Here is a 16,608-nt window from a genome sequence, read left to right on the forward strand (position 1 = left end):
GCACAAATCCTGAACTTGAAAGATCTTTGGACTGTTCTGACCAAAACATCTGAAATTCCTTCACTTCCCCATGTCTTTTCATATCCAAATATTTTTAAATTAAATCCACCACGTTCTCACGTATTATTTTTATATTTCCCTATAGTAGTTGTATTTTGTTCTTTCTTTACTAGGGAACCAAGTTAAAAGGTATTAATTTACAAGCCTGTCATTTTTTTTTTACAAGCTTTGCCTGTACCTGTGTTTATCAGATCCACACTTCCCTTTAAACCACTACTTCTCACATTGCTATCTCTTGCAGATATTTTGTTCATATTTCCTCTTTGTATTTCCTATGACTTTCCTCATATTCCAAGCCATCTGATTCCCAGATGATTTATTGGGCAAAGGACATCAGTGTGGTCGCTGTCAGTTTCAATTGCTGGTAGCTTCAGATAGTGCAGTCTTTTCACAAGTAGCAGTACCAGAAGGGGGCAGCAAATCAATGTTTTAATAGTTTTCCAGGCTCACTGGGGGAATGGTTTAAAACAATACGCTTTGCATCAATTCTTGTTCATTCATGAAAATAGTGATTTGATTTTCATGGACACAGCAGCATTTCAGTATCTCATCCAAGTCATAGAGTCATACAGCACTGAAATAGACACTTGGGTCCAATTTATCCATGCCGACAAAGTTTCCCAAACTGAACTAATCCCACTTGCCTGCATTTGGCCCACGTCCCTCTAAGCCTTTCCTATTCATATACTTGTCCAAATGTCTTTTCATTGTTGTAACTGTATCTGCATCTACCACTTTGTCTGACTGTTCATTCCACAAACGAACTATCCTCTGTGTGAAAAAGTTCCCCTCAGGTCCCTCTCTAATCTTTCTCCTCTCATCTTAAGACTATGCTATCTAGTTTTGAACTCCCCTACCCTTGGGGAAAGATACTTCCTTTTCACTATCTATGCCCCTTGTGATTTTATAAACTTCTGTAAGGTCACCCCTCAACCTCTTATGATCCAGTGAAAAATAGTCCCAGTCTATCCAGCCTCTTCTTAGAACTCAAACCCTCCAGTCGCGGCAACATCCTTGTAAATGTTTTCTTAACCTTTTCCAGTTTAATAATATCCTTCCTTTAGCAAGGCAAACAGATCTGTACACAGTACTCCAGAAGTTGCCTTACCAACATCTTATACAACTTTAACATGATATCCCAACTCCTATACTCAGTGGCCTGAGCAATGAAGACAAGCGTGCTAAACACCTTCCTAACTACACTGTCCATTCTTTTTATCTGTTCTTGAGCTGTGCCTGTTGGCTATCAAACCTTGGAGGAAATAATAGTCTTTACCTAATTACATCCTTACTTAAAGTGTAGGCACACGATTATCATGTACCAATTATTGGATCAGCAAATACCACTCAGATTTCTAGCTGATTCATCTTCACCGCTACTGAGGCCAATTAGAATCCTTTTATTTAATCTTTTATTGTCCATTAACTCAGCATAAACCACACCTTAAATTTGACACTTTCCTGTTACACACCAGTTCTATTTATCCAGAGTCACTGGATGGAGTCAGCTTTCTATTTTCACTAATGTATCCCTCTCACTCCAGCTCTTCACCATTTCTCAGCCAGAAGAAATATTGGACAGTTTGACCCTAGCCTTCCACTAGTGATAAATTAGGAAGCGATTAAGGATGTCCTAGGATTTTGACCCTTGTGGGGAAACAGTTATTGGAGTTTTGCATTCTTTGTTACCTGTCTTTTAGAACATAGAAGAGTAAAGCACAGCACTGGGCATCAGCCTCATTCCTGATGAAAAGATTTTCCCTGAAATGACGATTCTCCTGCTCCTCAGATGCTGCCTGACCTGCTGTGCTTTTCCAGCAGCACACTCTCAACATTAGCCCTCTATGTTGTGCCGACCTTTTATCCTACTCTAAGATCAAACTAACCTACATACTCTACATTTTACTATCATCCATGTGCCTATCCAAGAGCCACTTACATGCCGCCAATGTGTTTGACTCTACTACCACTGCTGGCAGTGCATTCCACGCACCCACCACTCTGTGTAAAGAACTTACCTCTGTCATGTCCCCTAAACCTTCCTCCAGTCACATTAAAACTATGCCCCCTCGTGATAGCCATTTCCATCCTGGGAAAAAGTCTCTGGCTATCAATTATCTATTGCATCTCATCATCTTGTACACTTGTATCAAGTCACCTCTCATCCTTCTTCACTCCAATGAAGAAAGGACAGTGCAGGTACTACTGGGTTTTTGTCCAGTGGGAAATTGCAGCTACAATCTGCTAGCCTGCCATCTAAGACATTCTGCATTCAAGAGAGTGCATTAATATAGCACCTTTAATGGAGGAAAAAGTCTGCAAGCACTTTGAGGGCATAATCAAAAGAAAAATTGATGTAGATTGATCTTTAGGCTGTTAAGAAGGGTAATGAGGATTGCTGTAAAAATTATGTGGAACCACCCGACAATTCATACATCATGTTCTGCTGATGGATGACCTGCTTTCAGGTTCTGCCAGTGCCACTAGACCATAGGTTTAAGCAACAAAGCATCATGTGTTGCTCAGCTCCTGATCTCAGTGTAGTGATATGAGAGCAACCATGTCCCACGCAACAGAAATTTCTGTGGTATAGAGCTTGGCACCTCCTGTATCATCAGAACATTGCAGCAGGTGAGAGCAAATCTACATCCTTCCGTCACATGTTATGTGTTGAAGTTTTCATACTGTACCTTTGTGGTACTTGATGTATAGTACCTTATATAATCATTTTAGAATTGAAATATTTAATCTCTTACATTTAGGTTAAACTTTCAGGATCACACCTGACCTCACAGTGCTATGCTTTCATAACCTATGTTCAGGTATGTACCAATTTATTTTTACTATTCATTTATGTTTTTTGTTATGGTTCTCCTGCACATTTTAAGATGCAATTTGATATTTGTTGCAGGAGCCAAGTCTTGGTTTTTCGACATCATTATTATTGTATATTCAGTAATGTTGCAGATGGTTATATCACATAAATCAGGCAGCTTTTTTTGTGTTAGCCATCTACAGAAATAACAACAAATATATTTTGCCAGTCTCAACACTACATGATTCTGTGGGCACTAATTGCCTTCCAATACCTCACCCAAATCAGTAGATTTTTGAGGGTTTGAGGGAGGAGAATGACATCATCACCAAATAAATCGTGCTGTCACCTGATGCATATACATGTACGTGCAAGTAAGACTCAGACTAGTAAATGGAAGCATGAATTCAGGCTGGTGTTTCTGCAATCTAAGACAAGCTGTGATGCTCGATATCTTGATTAACTTGGGATGGGACTAGGATTTAATTTGAAATCCACTCAACATTTTGTTGGCACACCATGCAATTTACTCTGGGCTCATATAGCCCATTTAATGTAAATAAATTATTTAGTTGCATAAACATGTGATCAAATTGTGGGCTCTTTTAGCCTTCTTTAAAAGTTATTATTGAAAATGATCTGTAATTTAATTGTGAATTTGTTGTTTCAAGTATACCCCCAAAAACTTTCAAACTGCTAAGATTTACAAACATCTAAACAAGGAACGGGGTAGACTAATTAGCCCCTTCTTCCTATTCTGCCATTCAATATGATCATGGCTGATGTGATAGTGACCTCAAGTATGCATTTTACCAACCCATAATAAACTTTCACCCACTCGCTTCAGAAGGATCTATCCACCTCTGCCTTAAAAAAAGATCCTTCGACTCTGGTTTCACCCCATTTTCAGGAAGGGAGTTTCAATGACTCATGACTCCCGAGACAAAGCTTTTCACTCCTTATCTGTTTCAAGTGGGTCACACTTGATTTTTCATCGGTTACTGCTAGTTCTTGATTTGTTCAAAACAGGATACATCCTCTCCTCAAGTACTCTTTCAAGACTCAGAATCCTGTAAGTTTTAATCAAGTCACCTCTTTATTGTCTGCACTCCAGCACATATAAGCCTAACCTGTTCCAACCGTTCCTCATAAGATAACCTGCTCATTCTTGATCTTAGTCTGGCAACCTTGTCTGAACTGCTTTCAACACACCTTTCCTTAAAGAATGTGCTTAGTACTCAAGACGTAGTCCTCCAGTGCTCTGTATAGCTGAAGCATAACCTCACTTTTTAATATTCAATTACTCTTGTGATGATAGCATTTTGTTAGGTTTCCTAATTACTTGCTGTACCTGGATACATACAAGGACACCCAGGTCTCTCTGGATCCTAGACCTCTGCAACCTCTAGTTAGATAATATACTTCTTTTTGATTCTTCCTGTCAAAATAGGCAATTTCACATTTTCCCACATTATTCTCCATTTGCCTGCTCACTTAAAAGTACTGTATCCACATTCGCCTGTAGATTCCTTATGCCCTCTTCACAACCTTCTTTCCTAGCTATCTTTGTGTCGCAGCAAATTTGGTAACCACTCCTTTGGTCCCTTCATCCAAGTCATTTGAATAAATTATAAACAGTAAAGTTTTCTGCACCAATCTTGTTTTATCTTGTCAATCTGAAAATAATCCATTCATGCCTTCTGTCTGTTTCTTGTTAACCAGTCAATCTCTATCCATGCCAATATGCTAACCTGGACATTATGAGCTCTTATTTTCTGCAATAATCTTTGATGTGGCACTTTATCAAAATCTTCAGGAAATCCAAGTACAGTACATGCACTGATTTAATTTTATCCACAACATGTTACTTCAACTCCAACAGATTGGTTAAACTTGGATTTCCCTTTGACAAAACAGTGTTGACCCTGCCTGATTACCTTGAAGTTTTCCAAGTACCCTGCTACCTCAACTTCTAATAATTTAGCATTAGTTTATAGCTTTTGTAACTTTGGGAGTATTTTGTTAGTTTTGGGGCTGGGCAGGGGAAGCGACAAGTTGTCAGCCATTCTAAATCTGAGCTTTCTGAACAGAATATTCAGAGTGAGACGGCGAACTTTGGAGGAGGACCAGAAAAGAAAAAAGACAAGAAGAAGGAGATGGCAGCCATCACTGCAGCAACGGTACATGAACTCATTGAACATGAAACATAGTCTAGCTTTGTCAAAATGAAGGTAAAATCACCTTAGTGCTGCCAAACCATAGAGCTGCTTTCTCATTAGAGAACAGGGTGGTTTCAGCTGAAGGTCACCATGACTCAAAGAGCAAAAGTCCCTCATGGTAACCTCAGCCTGTGTTGGAATTGAGCTTATGCTTTGCATCACTCTGCACTGTAATAGGCCATCCTGCCAACTGACCCTCAATCTCTGTACTGTGGCACTGGCACTTCTTCTAAGGAGCACATGACAGTGCTTCCACAGAATAATTCCGTTCTGGCTTGAGGGATTTTTCCATTTACAAAATATGATTGTAATAATCTCACTGTAAAATAAACTTGCGACTTATAAGCATTCAAAGGATGTGGTGTAATCGTCATCGTGCAACATTGAGTTGCTGCACGCGGTCATTTTAGCTGAAAACCATAAGATCATAAGACATGGGAGTGGAAGTAAGGCCATTCGACCCATTGAGTCCACTCTGCCATTTAATCATGATTAATGGGCATTTGAACTCCATTTACCCGCACTCTCCCCGTAGCCCTTAATTCCTTAAACAGTTTACAACAGTTTACATTTCTACTGTTCCATATACAGGCCCGAGTGCTTCGTGAAACCAAGCCAATACCCAACCTGATATTCTCCATTGAGCAGTATGAGAAATTTCTGATTCACCTAACCAAGAAATCAAAGGTAAGTGGCTGCTCTCCTATATCTGGAAGGGGAAATAGCATCAATTTGAGTAGTTTTTTACTTTCTTTTAGTCAGAATGAAAGGAAACTGAAGACACCAAAGGAAACAAAATTAGTTTATCTCCTTTCCAATCCTATCAATGATGCCTGTATTGTGAGTTACAAGTAAGAAAAAGAGCCAAGAAGCTATCTCCCTTTCTCTTTCAATTTTGGGTGTTTAAGACCATAATCCTCTCTTTGATTCGATTCTCTACTGTGTGGAATCAGGCCCTTCGGCCCAACAAGTCCACACCGATCCTCCAAAGAGTAACCCACTCAGACTCATTTCCCTCTGACTAAATGCACCTAACACTATGGGCAATTTAGCATGGCTAGTTCACCTGACCTGCACATCTTTGGACTGTGGGAGGAAACCAGAGCACCCGGAGGAAACCCATACAGACACGGGGAGAATGTGCAAACTCTACACAGACATTCGCCCAAGGCTGGAATCGAATCTGGGACCCTGGCACTATGAGGCAGCAGTGCTAACCACTGAGCCACCATGCCGCCCTTTAATATAGGCAATCAGCTATTCATGAGAAATTTTCAGATAAAATTTGTTAAGCCATGAATTAGATATTACGTTAATTAATTAGAGAAGAAATATATACTACCCATGGCAATTGAGGATGGTTCCCTGATTCCAGAGGATAAATTGGCACACTCATTAAAGTTGTGAATGCGACATTCTGCTCTCTAAATGATATGTTAAAGAACTCTTCCCTGGATCTTCACCTCTCAATCACTTCTGTTTCATTTCCCATCTGAAGACCACTTTCTGATAATGACAGCCCCCAATTCTGTTACGTTTGTTCACATACTCTACTCCTAGGCAATGATAGTTTACACTGTCTGTCACCTATTTGAATTTTCCTGGTCAGTGGACGGGGACAACTGCTCACAGTGTCAGGATAAAAATTTCTCCTTGTCTGCTTTCATATAAAGGTTAGTCTCCATTCATTTTGGGAACAAAACTTTATTTTCCTAAACGTTGCATTTATAAGAGGGTACATTAACCACTATATAGTTCTTTGATGTCACCTAATGAAACATCATGTCCTTGGTTTTGTCACCTTCCTTTTGTCTTGTTTAATAGAAATTGTTTATTTGTGAAAGCCAACTAACTGCTGTAACATCCATTACAAGATCTCATGCTACACAGCAAATAACTTTTAAATGGACTCCAATTTCCAAATACAGATCAATTCTTAACACATCATTTGCCTTTACCCTTCAATCCTTTGTTCCTCCAGAAACACAAAAAAAATTGTCTTACCTTGATCGCATTTGCTCATTTCTGTAATCATTCCAGGTAACTTATTCTACAGCTCGGTTTATCTTGTAAATGAAGATGTAAAGTTTCTTATCTTTTTATCTTGGAAACAATTTTTATGTTTTAAAGAAATGTAACTTCCTGGACATCTCATCAATTATATGTCTGAAATGTGTTGCTTTCTTCTATAACCTTTCACAGGCAGTAATATCCTTTCTTTTAACTCACCAAACCTGTGAACTGTGCATCAGATAACGGTCATTAAATTATGGAAAATTTGGGAAAAATCCTGATATTTACATCCAAGTCAGAATAGCTTTTTCTGCTACTCATTGAATACTTTCAGTTTTCCAAAATATTGAGAAACTTACAAATCTAGATTTTCCACTTGATACCTAGTGCAACATGTCCCAGGTAAATATATTTTACAATTCAAATACAGCTTAATTAGTTAAGCCGGTTATTTGTTTTCAAATGAGATGCTACTGAAGGCCATTTCATCCCTCCCAGCCATTCATTCCCAGAAAGCAGAATTTGTTTTTGCCTGTTTCCCCACCCTCGGTGGCTAGCCAGTTACTTATGTGACTACATGGCTTTACTGTCCTTCCTAGTTTATTCTGCATATTGGTTATCCTGAGATAAGAATTTATAATAATATCTTCTAATATGGTTTTTAATTACTTTGAATCTGTGCTTCTCTGTATCTGGTTCTGCAATTTAATTTGTGTTCACCTTTTACTTCAGTTATTTTTATAAATCTGCAATAGATGGTGTTCTGCGCGTTGTCAATCTAGCAAGGCTTATTTCCTCATAGGTGAATTTGATGCAGTACATGAAGCTCAGTACATCAAGGGATTTTCGAATTAATGCAGCCACTTTGGATGCAGCACTCCAGGAACAGGAAGCAGAGGAAATTCAGGATGAAGCAAATGAGCAGGTAAAGTTGGAAAAGTACTTTCATTTATGTTGTGAGGTTTTATTACTTCAGCAATACTCATCCATATTTTATTGAAGGTAGTAGTCTCAAGTGGAGGTGCAGTGGGTAATATCTCTCTCTTGACCAGAAGGTCAGGGTTCGCATCGTTATTGTAGGGTTGATGGCCAGGGACTATCTGTTCAAAGAACCATCAAACAGCTTGATCGGCAACCTGCAAATCTTTCCAACATGCCAATGGTAGGCAATAAGAGCTAATTCCTAGTTAGCTGTGTGATGGAAATAAAGTTGCAGTCTCTACCATCAGTATCCATATCTCTGGACTACATGTCACCACATCGTGTTTTGTTTGTGGATTGCCCTCAATTGCTGTAATTAGCAACGCTGAGGGAGGTACAAACCTGCACCTGCAATTCTCACATTGCGTTAATTTTGATGTGAATACATCTTTGTCCACTATTCACCCCATGTAGAAGGAAGTACAAGAACTGTGGTCTTTTCTTTTATGGGAGTTGAGAGAATTATAATGGTACTGTTTTTTTGGGGGGGGGTTGGGGAGCAAACTTTATAAAGCTCTGGTTCGGCCCCATTTGGAGTACTGTGTCCAGTTTTGGTCCCACACCTCAGGAAGGACATACTGGCACTGGAACGTGTCCAGCAGAGATTCACACAGATGATCCCTGGAATGGTTGGTCTAACATATGAGGAACGGCTGAGGATCCTGGGATTGTATTCATTGGAGTTTAGAAGATTAAGGGGAGACTTAATAGAGACGTACAAGATAATACATGGCTTGGAAAGGGTGGACGCTAGGAAATTGTTTCCGTTAGGTGAGGAGACTAGGACCTGTGGACACAGTCTTAAAATTAGAGGGGGTCAATTCAGAACAGAAATGCGGAGACATTTCTTCAGCCAGAGAGTGGTGGGCCTGTGGAATTCATTGCCGCAGAGTGCAGTGAAGGGCGGGACGCTAAATGTCTTCATGGCGGAGATTGATAGATTCTTATTGTCTCGAGGAATTAAGGGTTACGGGGAGAATGCGGGTAAGTGGAGTTGAAATGCCCATCAACCATGATTGAATAGCGGAGTGGACTCGATGGGCCAAATGGCCTTACTTCCACTCCTATGTCTTATGGTCAAAGAAAGGGTAAATGAATCCCATCTGGGACATCAGTTAATAGAGGCCAAGCACATGATGGAATCGGCTGATTTCGGGCACGGAAACCCTCCATGCTATGATATTTATTCCTATTAAATAACTTTCATATTTAATGACATCAAGAGCACAGGCCTATTTTAAACATAAGGAACAATTTTACTTCCAACAGCCTCTCACTAACATGTTGACTAGCCAACATGCAAATAAAGTTAATGTTGTCTATCCTAATCGATATAAAGTTTAATTGAATTGAGGGTTAGATGTGGATGTCTATGGTTGGATATTAAATGTGTCCTAAAAGGAAATTCTGTAAACATGCTTTAAGTATCACACCATCTATTGTAGTCAGAGTGATTCTTAACCTTTTTAGTACAAGAAAGTGCAGATGGTTCCATCGAAAGTGATTAAACCATAAAGAGGATTTTGTATTACTATCAGGAATTCCACTCAGTCGGAGTGAAAAGGAATCTGAACTCTACGCTTAGAGTAAAGCAAGTCAACTCCCTTCTGATTGGCGAAAGGTAATAAGGAGTGTCTGCAATGCGTGTGGAGCACACAATTATAGCGAAAGCTGTGCTAAGTAGCATTCTCATCCTAAGAGACTTTAAATACACCCAGTTATTACTTCTACCCAATGGTGTTAATCCCTGACCCATGAATAATCACAAGGAAATGATCATGTTGATTTGCCAAGTGGTTGTCCACATCTCATACTGCTGGAATTACAGTAATTACAGCACAGGAAAGAGATAAGTAGTCTTGCAACATTACTGAAATTCTGTGTTAAATGAAGCAAATATATTTAAATAAAAGGTTTGTATGTTGTACAATTAATACACCAGAACTTTTTTTACTCACATTCTCTAGTCAAGTGTTGGTATGGATGAAAACCAAGAAAACAGAGAACCAAAGAAGAAAAAAAGAAAAAGATGAAATTGTAACAGCAAAGGCAAGTCCACGTCCAATAAATGTACACATCCATCTGAATTTACACACATTGCAGGATCTTATCTATTCAAAATGTAATCCTCCTTCTCCAGGCCTTCGGTGCAGCTTATATAAATTACTTTCCATCCTGATTTTATGGGACTTTCTTGATGTTCCCATGAAGTTCCATCAATTTGTACAACTTGCGCACAAAGGAGATAAAACATTCATGAACAAGACTTGATAATTGGGTAGTTGTTGCTTCCCTTATGTTGTCTCGATATGTTGCTTCTCTGTTTTATGTTTGTTTCCTTTTGTCAAGAGATCCATTTGTTTTTTCAATAATTTGATAAATATCCAGTGCTTCTCCTGAAGGAACAATAAATAGAAATTATGAAAAGCTTGTGAAAACTGAAAAATGCATAATTATTAAAATAGTGACAATTTTAATTCTTACTTTCCCAACTGATAGGTATTGTGTTTCATTAATGAGCATGTTCAGACCAAGTATACTGGAATTTATCCAGATCAGGAAAACTAGTTTCCAAGATCATTCATGTGGTAGGACTCTGAATGTGACCTTCCTTGGTTTTACAAAAAAAAAATGTTATTTTGAACAACTTTTTGCATTGGCTGGAGTGTTAGGGTTATGGTGTTAACAGCTACAGGACAGATCCTTTATATGCACCCACAAGATCTGCTAAAGGCACTGTTACCTGCTGAGAGGGGTACAGCTTCTCAAGTATTACTAACATCTTAGACTGTCAACAAGCATTTTGACAACTGACCCAACTCAGTCACTCCACATACTTCCAAAAGGGCACAGGATAGCTATATGGAATGATGACCCTAATTGACACATCCTTTAGTTTGCTTCAGATCTTACCATAGTCATGGTTCATTCAAGATCATTATTAATAAAAAGTGTTGAAAAGCACATTGTTAGTTGCAGTAGCAGCACCAATTAAAAAAAGACTTGTTTGTTAACATTATGTTCAGCATTCAGTTTTTCAGTTAGAAATTTGAAGTCACTGTCTGTTAATGTATTGATGACAAGGATTTTAAGACATTATCAGCACCCATTGCTGATTCACCATAATGCTGTCCTTTGTATCAACCTAATCAATGTTAAAAAGCTGTTCAACTTGGATGGGCAAGACAGAAGGGACATCATTGCTGTGATCCTGTCTGTCGTCGTCCTATCCCAGATGCCAACTGTGGCCCTCCAGTTCTAGGTAGTTTGATAGATAATCACATATTAGGGATAGCTATCATCTTGGGTGGGGGTATTAAGATTGAATTTGGTTGTAGTCCATATCAAATTCACTGCTTGAGAACCTGACAAACGCCATCCTGTGAGAGGCAGTCACAGTGTTAAATGGGCCATTTGCCAGCATGCAGAACTTTTTATAAGATTCATTTTTGTTTTGCAGATGGTGCCAGAAAACACAGATGTATATTTTGTAAGCTTCAGAAGATAATGACTAAAGTGGTACCACATTAATCTTTTAAAGCAAAGAGTAAAAGCTGATAATTAATTAACATCTGGTACTGTGCCGTTCATGCAAGCCTCTCTGTCAATTCTTTTGTACACTGTAGACCAGAGGAACTGCAAGCCTCCGACAGACAAACCAATTTGTTCATTTGTCTGGCACATGGAAGTGTGACATTTTCAACCTAAGGGGCTGTAAGTATTGAGAGCAGAGTGTTGATGAGTTAGTCAAAGCTCACATCACGTCAAATGATTACACAAGAGAAGAAATTTTAGCAACTCAAAAGAAGCCTACCAGACCTAAGAATGCTTGTCTTTTTTTTCCCAGAGAATAACTAATTTCTTCTCAACTATTTACACAATGTAAATACTCTTTCCTGGTAACTAATGCACAACAGTTCAGCTTTAGCTGACAGCAGTCCTCTTGTTTCACCCCTCCTTTGTTATTTCCTCATTTGAAAATATATGTTTTGTTAAATGTTTTTTAGATTAGACTCCCGAGTGTGGAAACATGCCCGTTGGCCCAACCAGTCCACATCGACCCTCTGAGGAGTAACCCACCCAGACCCATTTCCCTCAATGATGCACCTAACACTATGGGCAATTTAGCATGGCCAATTCACCTGACTTGCACACCTTTGGACCGTGGGAGGAAACCGGAGCACCCAGAGGAAACCTGTGCAGATATGGGGAGAATGTGCAAACTCCACACAGAGTCGCCTGTGGCGGGAATCGAGCCTGGGACCCTGATGCTGGGAGGCAGTAATGCTAACCATGGAGCTATCGTGCCACCCCAATTCATGTTCTGGGAAAAAAGTCAGCTAGATTACTTCAAAATGGTTTAGTTCTGAAGATCACTAACATTGAACACCTATGGTTGATGTTTAGAAGTGTCATTTCACAACTGCTGTGTATTGTTTGGTAGATTTGGACCTCAGTATTGAGGTGAACAAAGAACCAAAAATGTTTCATTGTTAGGCTAGTTTATCTACTGACAAATTAGGCACCAAGAAATATACAGTACTGGACAGTTGCTGAAGTGTAACTGGAAAAGTGAGAAAGTACTCCAATCTGACAATACACTTTTAAAAAAGGTTTTCTAACAGAAATTAGAATATTAAATTTAATGGTTATTCAGGAGGAGGTATCGCCATGACACAAGCTGACCTGTGATGGTCCCATTTATTAATCATGGCCTCTCTGCTTTGCTTTTAAGGATCATGGGTTATTGCAGATTCTGCGCAGTTAAAATGTAAAATTTAAGCAAATTTGTAAATTTATCTGCATGGGCAGTATTTATGATTGAGAAATTCTTGCCTTGCCCAATAGCAATAAAATAATTGTATAGGATATTGCAAACATTAATTTTTTTTATGCTTTCCTGTGAATTTCTATTGTTTTTCCTCAAGTTTCCAGCATTAACTCTTCATTTCATTTCAATTCAGTTTTTCAGGTTGGAGCTCAAAGTTCACAATTTATCATACAGCTAACAACTTTACCTTCTGGGATACCATATCGTCTTTGCAGCCCAGAAATATTTGATGGAGTTTGACAATCCATCGTCACCTCCTTTCTCAAGCATTGGTCAACATCCACTGCACTAAAGAATGCTACAGACTGTGGGAGATCCTGCATCTCTAGTTTGTAGGCAAACATGCAGCTTGAAATGGGGAAAAAAAGGTTAATTGTTAGCACAGGTCATCTTCCAAATTTTCATACAGTATGATTGAAGTCCATCATTCAGATCAAAAACAAACAAACAGTCTTTCCACTGATCACTACAATAAGGTTCTCTGAATATTTTTCAAATTGTTGTTCTGAAAATGCTGACGTCTGAGGTGCAGCTTCATGAACATTGGCAACTTGCATATTTGTCAAGTGTCAATTCTTCATACTTCAATATAGACTACATGGTAGGAAGCAATTGACAGTAGGAGGCTTAATGCTTGTGTCCTCATTTGTTCTTTTTTAAGCAGGTGATCATGGTGTAACAGATAGAAGCAGGAAATGTGACATAGTTCCCAAACCCATATTCTCCCTATTATAGAGTAAATTATACAATGCACAGGAATAAAACTTAATTTGAGACTTCGAGTTGTTTCTCAATTCCACACTGGGCAGTGTTTGACAAAAATACCCGTTTAATTTTGCTTGATGAATAGCTGCCTGAATTCAAAGTTAGCAATCTGAGAAAAAAAAAGAAAGTTAGATCTAGAAGGAAAAGCAAGTCTCTTACCGCGTTAGCAGATTAGTAATCTGCAGTGCCAGTGCAGCTCGATATCGGTCTTCACTATTCACTAAGTATCGGACCTCATCATGAATGCTGATACAAAATCTACCATCAATATTGAACTCCTCAAACAGCCATCTCATGGACACCAACATGAGGTGGAGGTAATCCACAGCCGAACTCTGCACCACCCAGTTCACACGACTGGTCATGAACTGTAGAGGGAAAGGAATGATGGAACATTAAGGTGGGCGCAGTTGGTTTCATATGCTGGTAGGGCATATGGTTAAAACTTTTAAAATGGATTTTTTTCTTCTCATCCTCTACACACTATGGATCTCTGTTGAACAGCTGTTAGGTCTGAATAACTCTCAGGTCAGCAACCACTGTTCTTTGCAAAAAGAACAATTAATTACTTACATTTTGAATAGACACACAGAAATGTACGACTCCAAAACAACAAAGTAGATCACCGAATAGACAGTCTAAAATACTCAAATTTTCATTGAATCAGATAGAAGGGAAAAGTCACAGATTTTACATTTTCTAATTTAAACTATTTTTGCTTTGCATTCGTGAAATTTTGCATCATTCAATAGTCATAAATTGAGAGTTTGACTTAGCAATAAATGCACAATGACATATAACCCCAAGATTGCATAGATATGGAATAAAAACAGAAAATATTTGAAATGCAGGTTATACATTATCTGTAGAGAGAGGCTATCAGACAAAAAGTCAAACACTGGAAACATTAAAGCTTTTCCTCTCCATAGATGCTGCCTGATCTGCATTTTCTGTTTTTATTTCGGAATTCCAGTTGTACATGAATATATAGAAGCCCTACAGTGTGGAAACAGGCCCTTTGGCCCATCAAGTCCACACCCAGACCCATTCCCCTATTTTACTACTCGACATTTACCCCTTAACAATGCACCTAATGTACACACCCGTGAATACTACGGGCAATTTAGTATGGTCAATTCACCTAACTTGCACATCTTTTGATTGTGGAAGGAATCCAAAAGTACCCAGAGGAAACCCACGCAGACGAAGGGAGAATGTGCAAACTCCACACAGACAGAGAGTCGCCTGAGCCTGGAATTGAGCATGGGTCCCTGGCGCTGTGAGGCAGCAGTGCTAACCACTGAGACACCATGTCACCCACGGTATATAGTTGAGGTTGTTGCATTTCAATAACTCCCATATCAGCCAGTTTAATGCAGTCCCTACAAAAATGCCATTTGGACTTTATTATCTTTTTGATTTTGCTACAATAAACATTCTTGAAATGCAAATGAGAAATCATATTAGAAGAGTCAGTAGTACCTCATGTCCTACAGCACCTGGTTCCAGAGCTCTGCTAATACAGCAGCCCAACACCGGGGTTCGGGGGGATTGGAATGTGGCAATACTTTCCAGTTTGTTGAACATTTCTGACTCTGTGCCCCCACTCCAGACCCTCTGCTTCACAACTCTCCACTTGGCACCATTAGACCTATACAGTCCAAGCGAAAGGAAATTCTTCACTAGAGTTGAATGATTCCAATTGAATGTAGTGCAGTAATGAGTATAAACAGAGAAATAAAAAAAAGTTATATTTACACCATGCTTTCTTCACAGCCTCCAGATGAACCTGGTCCAATTTTATTTTAGTGGATATTTCTTCCACCTTAAAAAGGAATTCGTTTGTTATGATGCAACCCCAATTTCTCACTGCATAACTTCTCACATGAGCTAGACCAACTTTCTAATTAAAGCATCATTGTAGCGGAGCCTAATAACATCTCCTTCAAGGCTAGTCTCCAATCGCTGGAGACCAACAGGAGGTAACAATCAGCAGTAAGAATTCTTGCGAACCTCCCTGCTATCTCTCAGCTCCAAGGCACAAGGTAAAGTAGCACAGACCAGAAATTGACAACTACTTTGTCACCCTGTGCTCCCACGAGGAGGTTAAGCAGTTCATCAACTTCACCAACATTCCACCCTGACCTTAAAAGAGACTCATGAGGGGCTTTTGCCCGAAATGTCGATTTTCCTGCTCCTTGGATGCTGCCTAACCTGCTGTGCTTTTCCAGCACCACTCTAATCTAGACCCCCTTGGTATTTACCCTGCGATTCCTCTAAAGTCAGTGTGTCTTCACTGGTTTGTGGGGTAGATAGAACAATTTTTCATGTTCTTGCAAACTTGTCTCCCAAGGTCACTTCCCACCGAAGCACCTGAGATTCACTGCCACGGAACAAGCAAACCTCCATCCCAACATTCTGTGATGCTGCCTGTTGATCAGGTTCTGCTGTGCTCAGCCACTTTAACCTTCAATATTTACAGATATTGCCTGGAGGCAAAAGCCAACTTCTACTGACAAAGAGTTGTTCAACTTCTTTAGATACACTTGAAGTAACTTAATTTCCTCACGTTGCCTGGTTTTATAGGTCAATACTTTTGTTCATGTTAATTAGAGAAGCATAACCCCTGCCATGAATAAGTATCCAACACAAACTGATTATGTTCACATGGGTATGGAAGTATCTAGGGTATTAACTTATTTGTCTGGAGCCCACTCAAATCCATAACACAGAGATAGGAGATTCCTCTAATTGGTGCACCATTGCTTTCACTCACTATTACTAGCACTGCTTTTATGTTTAATATTAATTTCAAACACTTTAGTGCCTTCTAACATCATTCTACTGACGGAGAACAATAAGGGTATTGAATCCCATGAAGATCAGAAACCGTCTAGTCAACAGTCTGCTGGAGTCCTTAGAGG

The 16,608-nt window shown here is 39.2% G+C and overlaps 2 protein-coding genes across 19 annotated transcripts in view; one reads left to right on the forward strand and one right to left on the reverse strand.

The window, feature by feature from the left end:
- fanci (FA complementation group I) overlaps nucleotides 1-10,212 on the forward strand; it is a 66,244-nt gene extending 56,032 nt beyond the window's left edge. For all 4 annotated transcript variants that reach the window (XM_072565156.1, XM_072565155.1, XM_072565158.1 and 1 more), the window contains 5 exons: nucleotides 2,823-2,882; nucleotides 4,966-5,055; nucleotides 5,686-5,781; nucleotides 7,910-8,032; nucleotides 10,056-10,212. In XM_072565156.1, coding sequence (XP_072421257.1) covers nucleotides 2,823-2,882; nucleotides 4,966-5,055; nucleotides 5,686-5,781; nucleotides 7,910-8,032; nucleotides 10,056-10,121 — 435 coding nt within the window. In that variant the 3' untranslated portion in view covers nucleotides 10,122-10,212. The remainder of the gene's footprint in view (nucleotides 1-2,822; nucleotides 2,883-4,965; nucleotides 5,056-5,685; nucleotides 5,782-7,909; nucleotides 8,033-10,055) is intronic.
- polg (polymerase (DNA directed), gamma) overlaps nucleotides 9,965-16,608 on the reverse strand; it is a 51,051-nt gene continuing 44,407 nt past the window's right edge. For 13 of the 15 annotated variants that reach the window (XM_072565167.1, XM_072565165.1, XM_072565164.1 and 10 more), the window contains exons 21-24: nucleotides 15,167-15,335; nucleotides 13,844-14,052; nucleotides 13,107-13,267; nucleotides 9,965-10,484 (exon numbers count right to left, since the gene is read on the reverse strand). In XM_072565167.1, coding sequence (XP_072421268.1) covers nucleotides 10,414-10,484; nucleotides 13,107-13,267; nucleotides 13,844-14,052; nucleotides 15,167-15,335 — 610 coding nt within the window. In that variant the 3' untranslated portion in view covers nucleotides 9,965-10,413. Of the gene's footprint in view, nucleotides 10,485-13,106; nucleotides 13,268-13,843; nucleotides 14,053-15,166; nucleotides 15,367-15,442; nucleotides 15,510-16,608 lie in introns of those variants that run through there. The other 2 variants (XM_072565174.1, XM_072565172.1) reach the window with 2 other exon arrangements.

Source organism: Chiloscyllium punctatum, chromosome 48 (assembly GCF_047496795.1).
Source record: "Chiloscyllium punctatum isolate Juve2018m chromosome 48, sChiPun1.3, whole genome shotgun sequence".
NCBI lineage: Eukaryota > Metazoa > Chordata > Chondrichthyes > Orectolobiformes > Hemiscylliidae > Chiloscyllium > Chiloscyllium punctatum.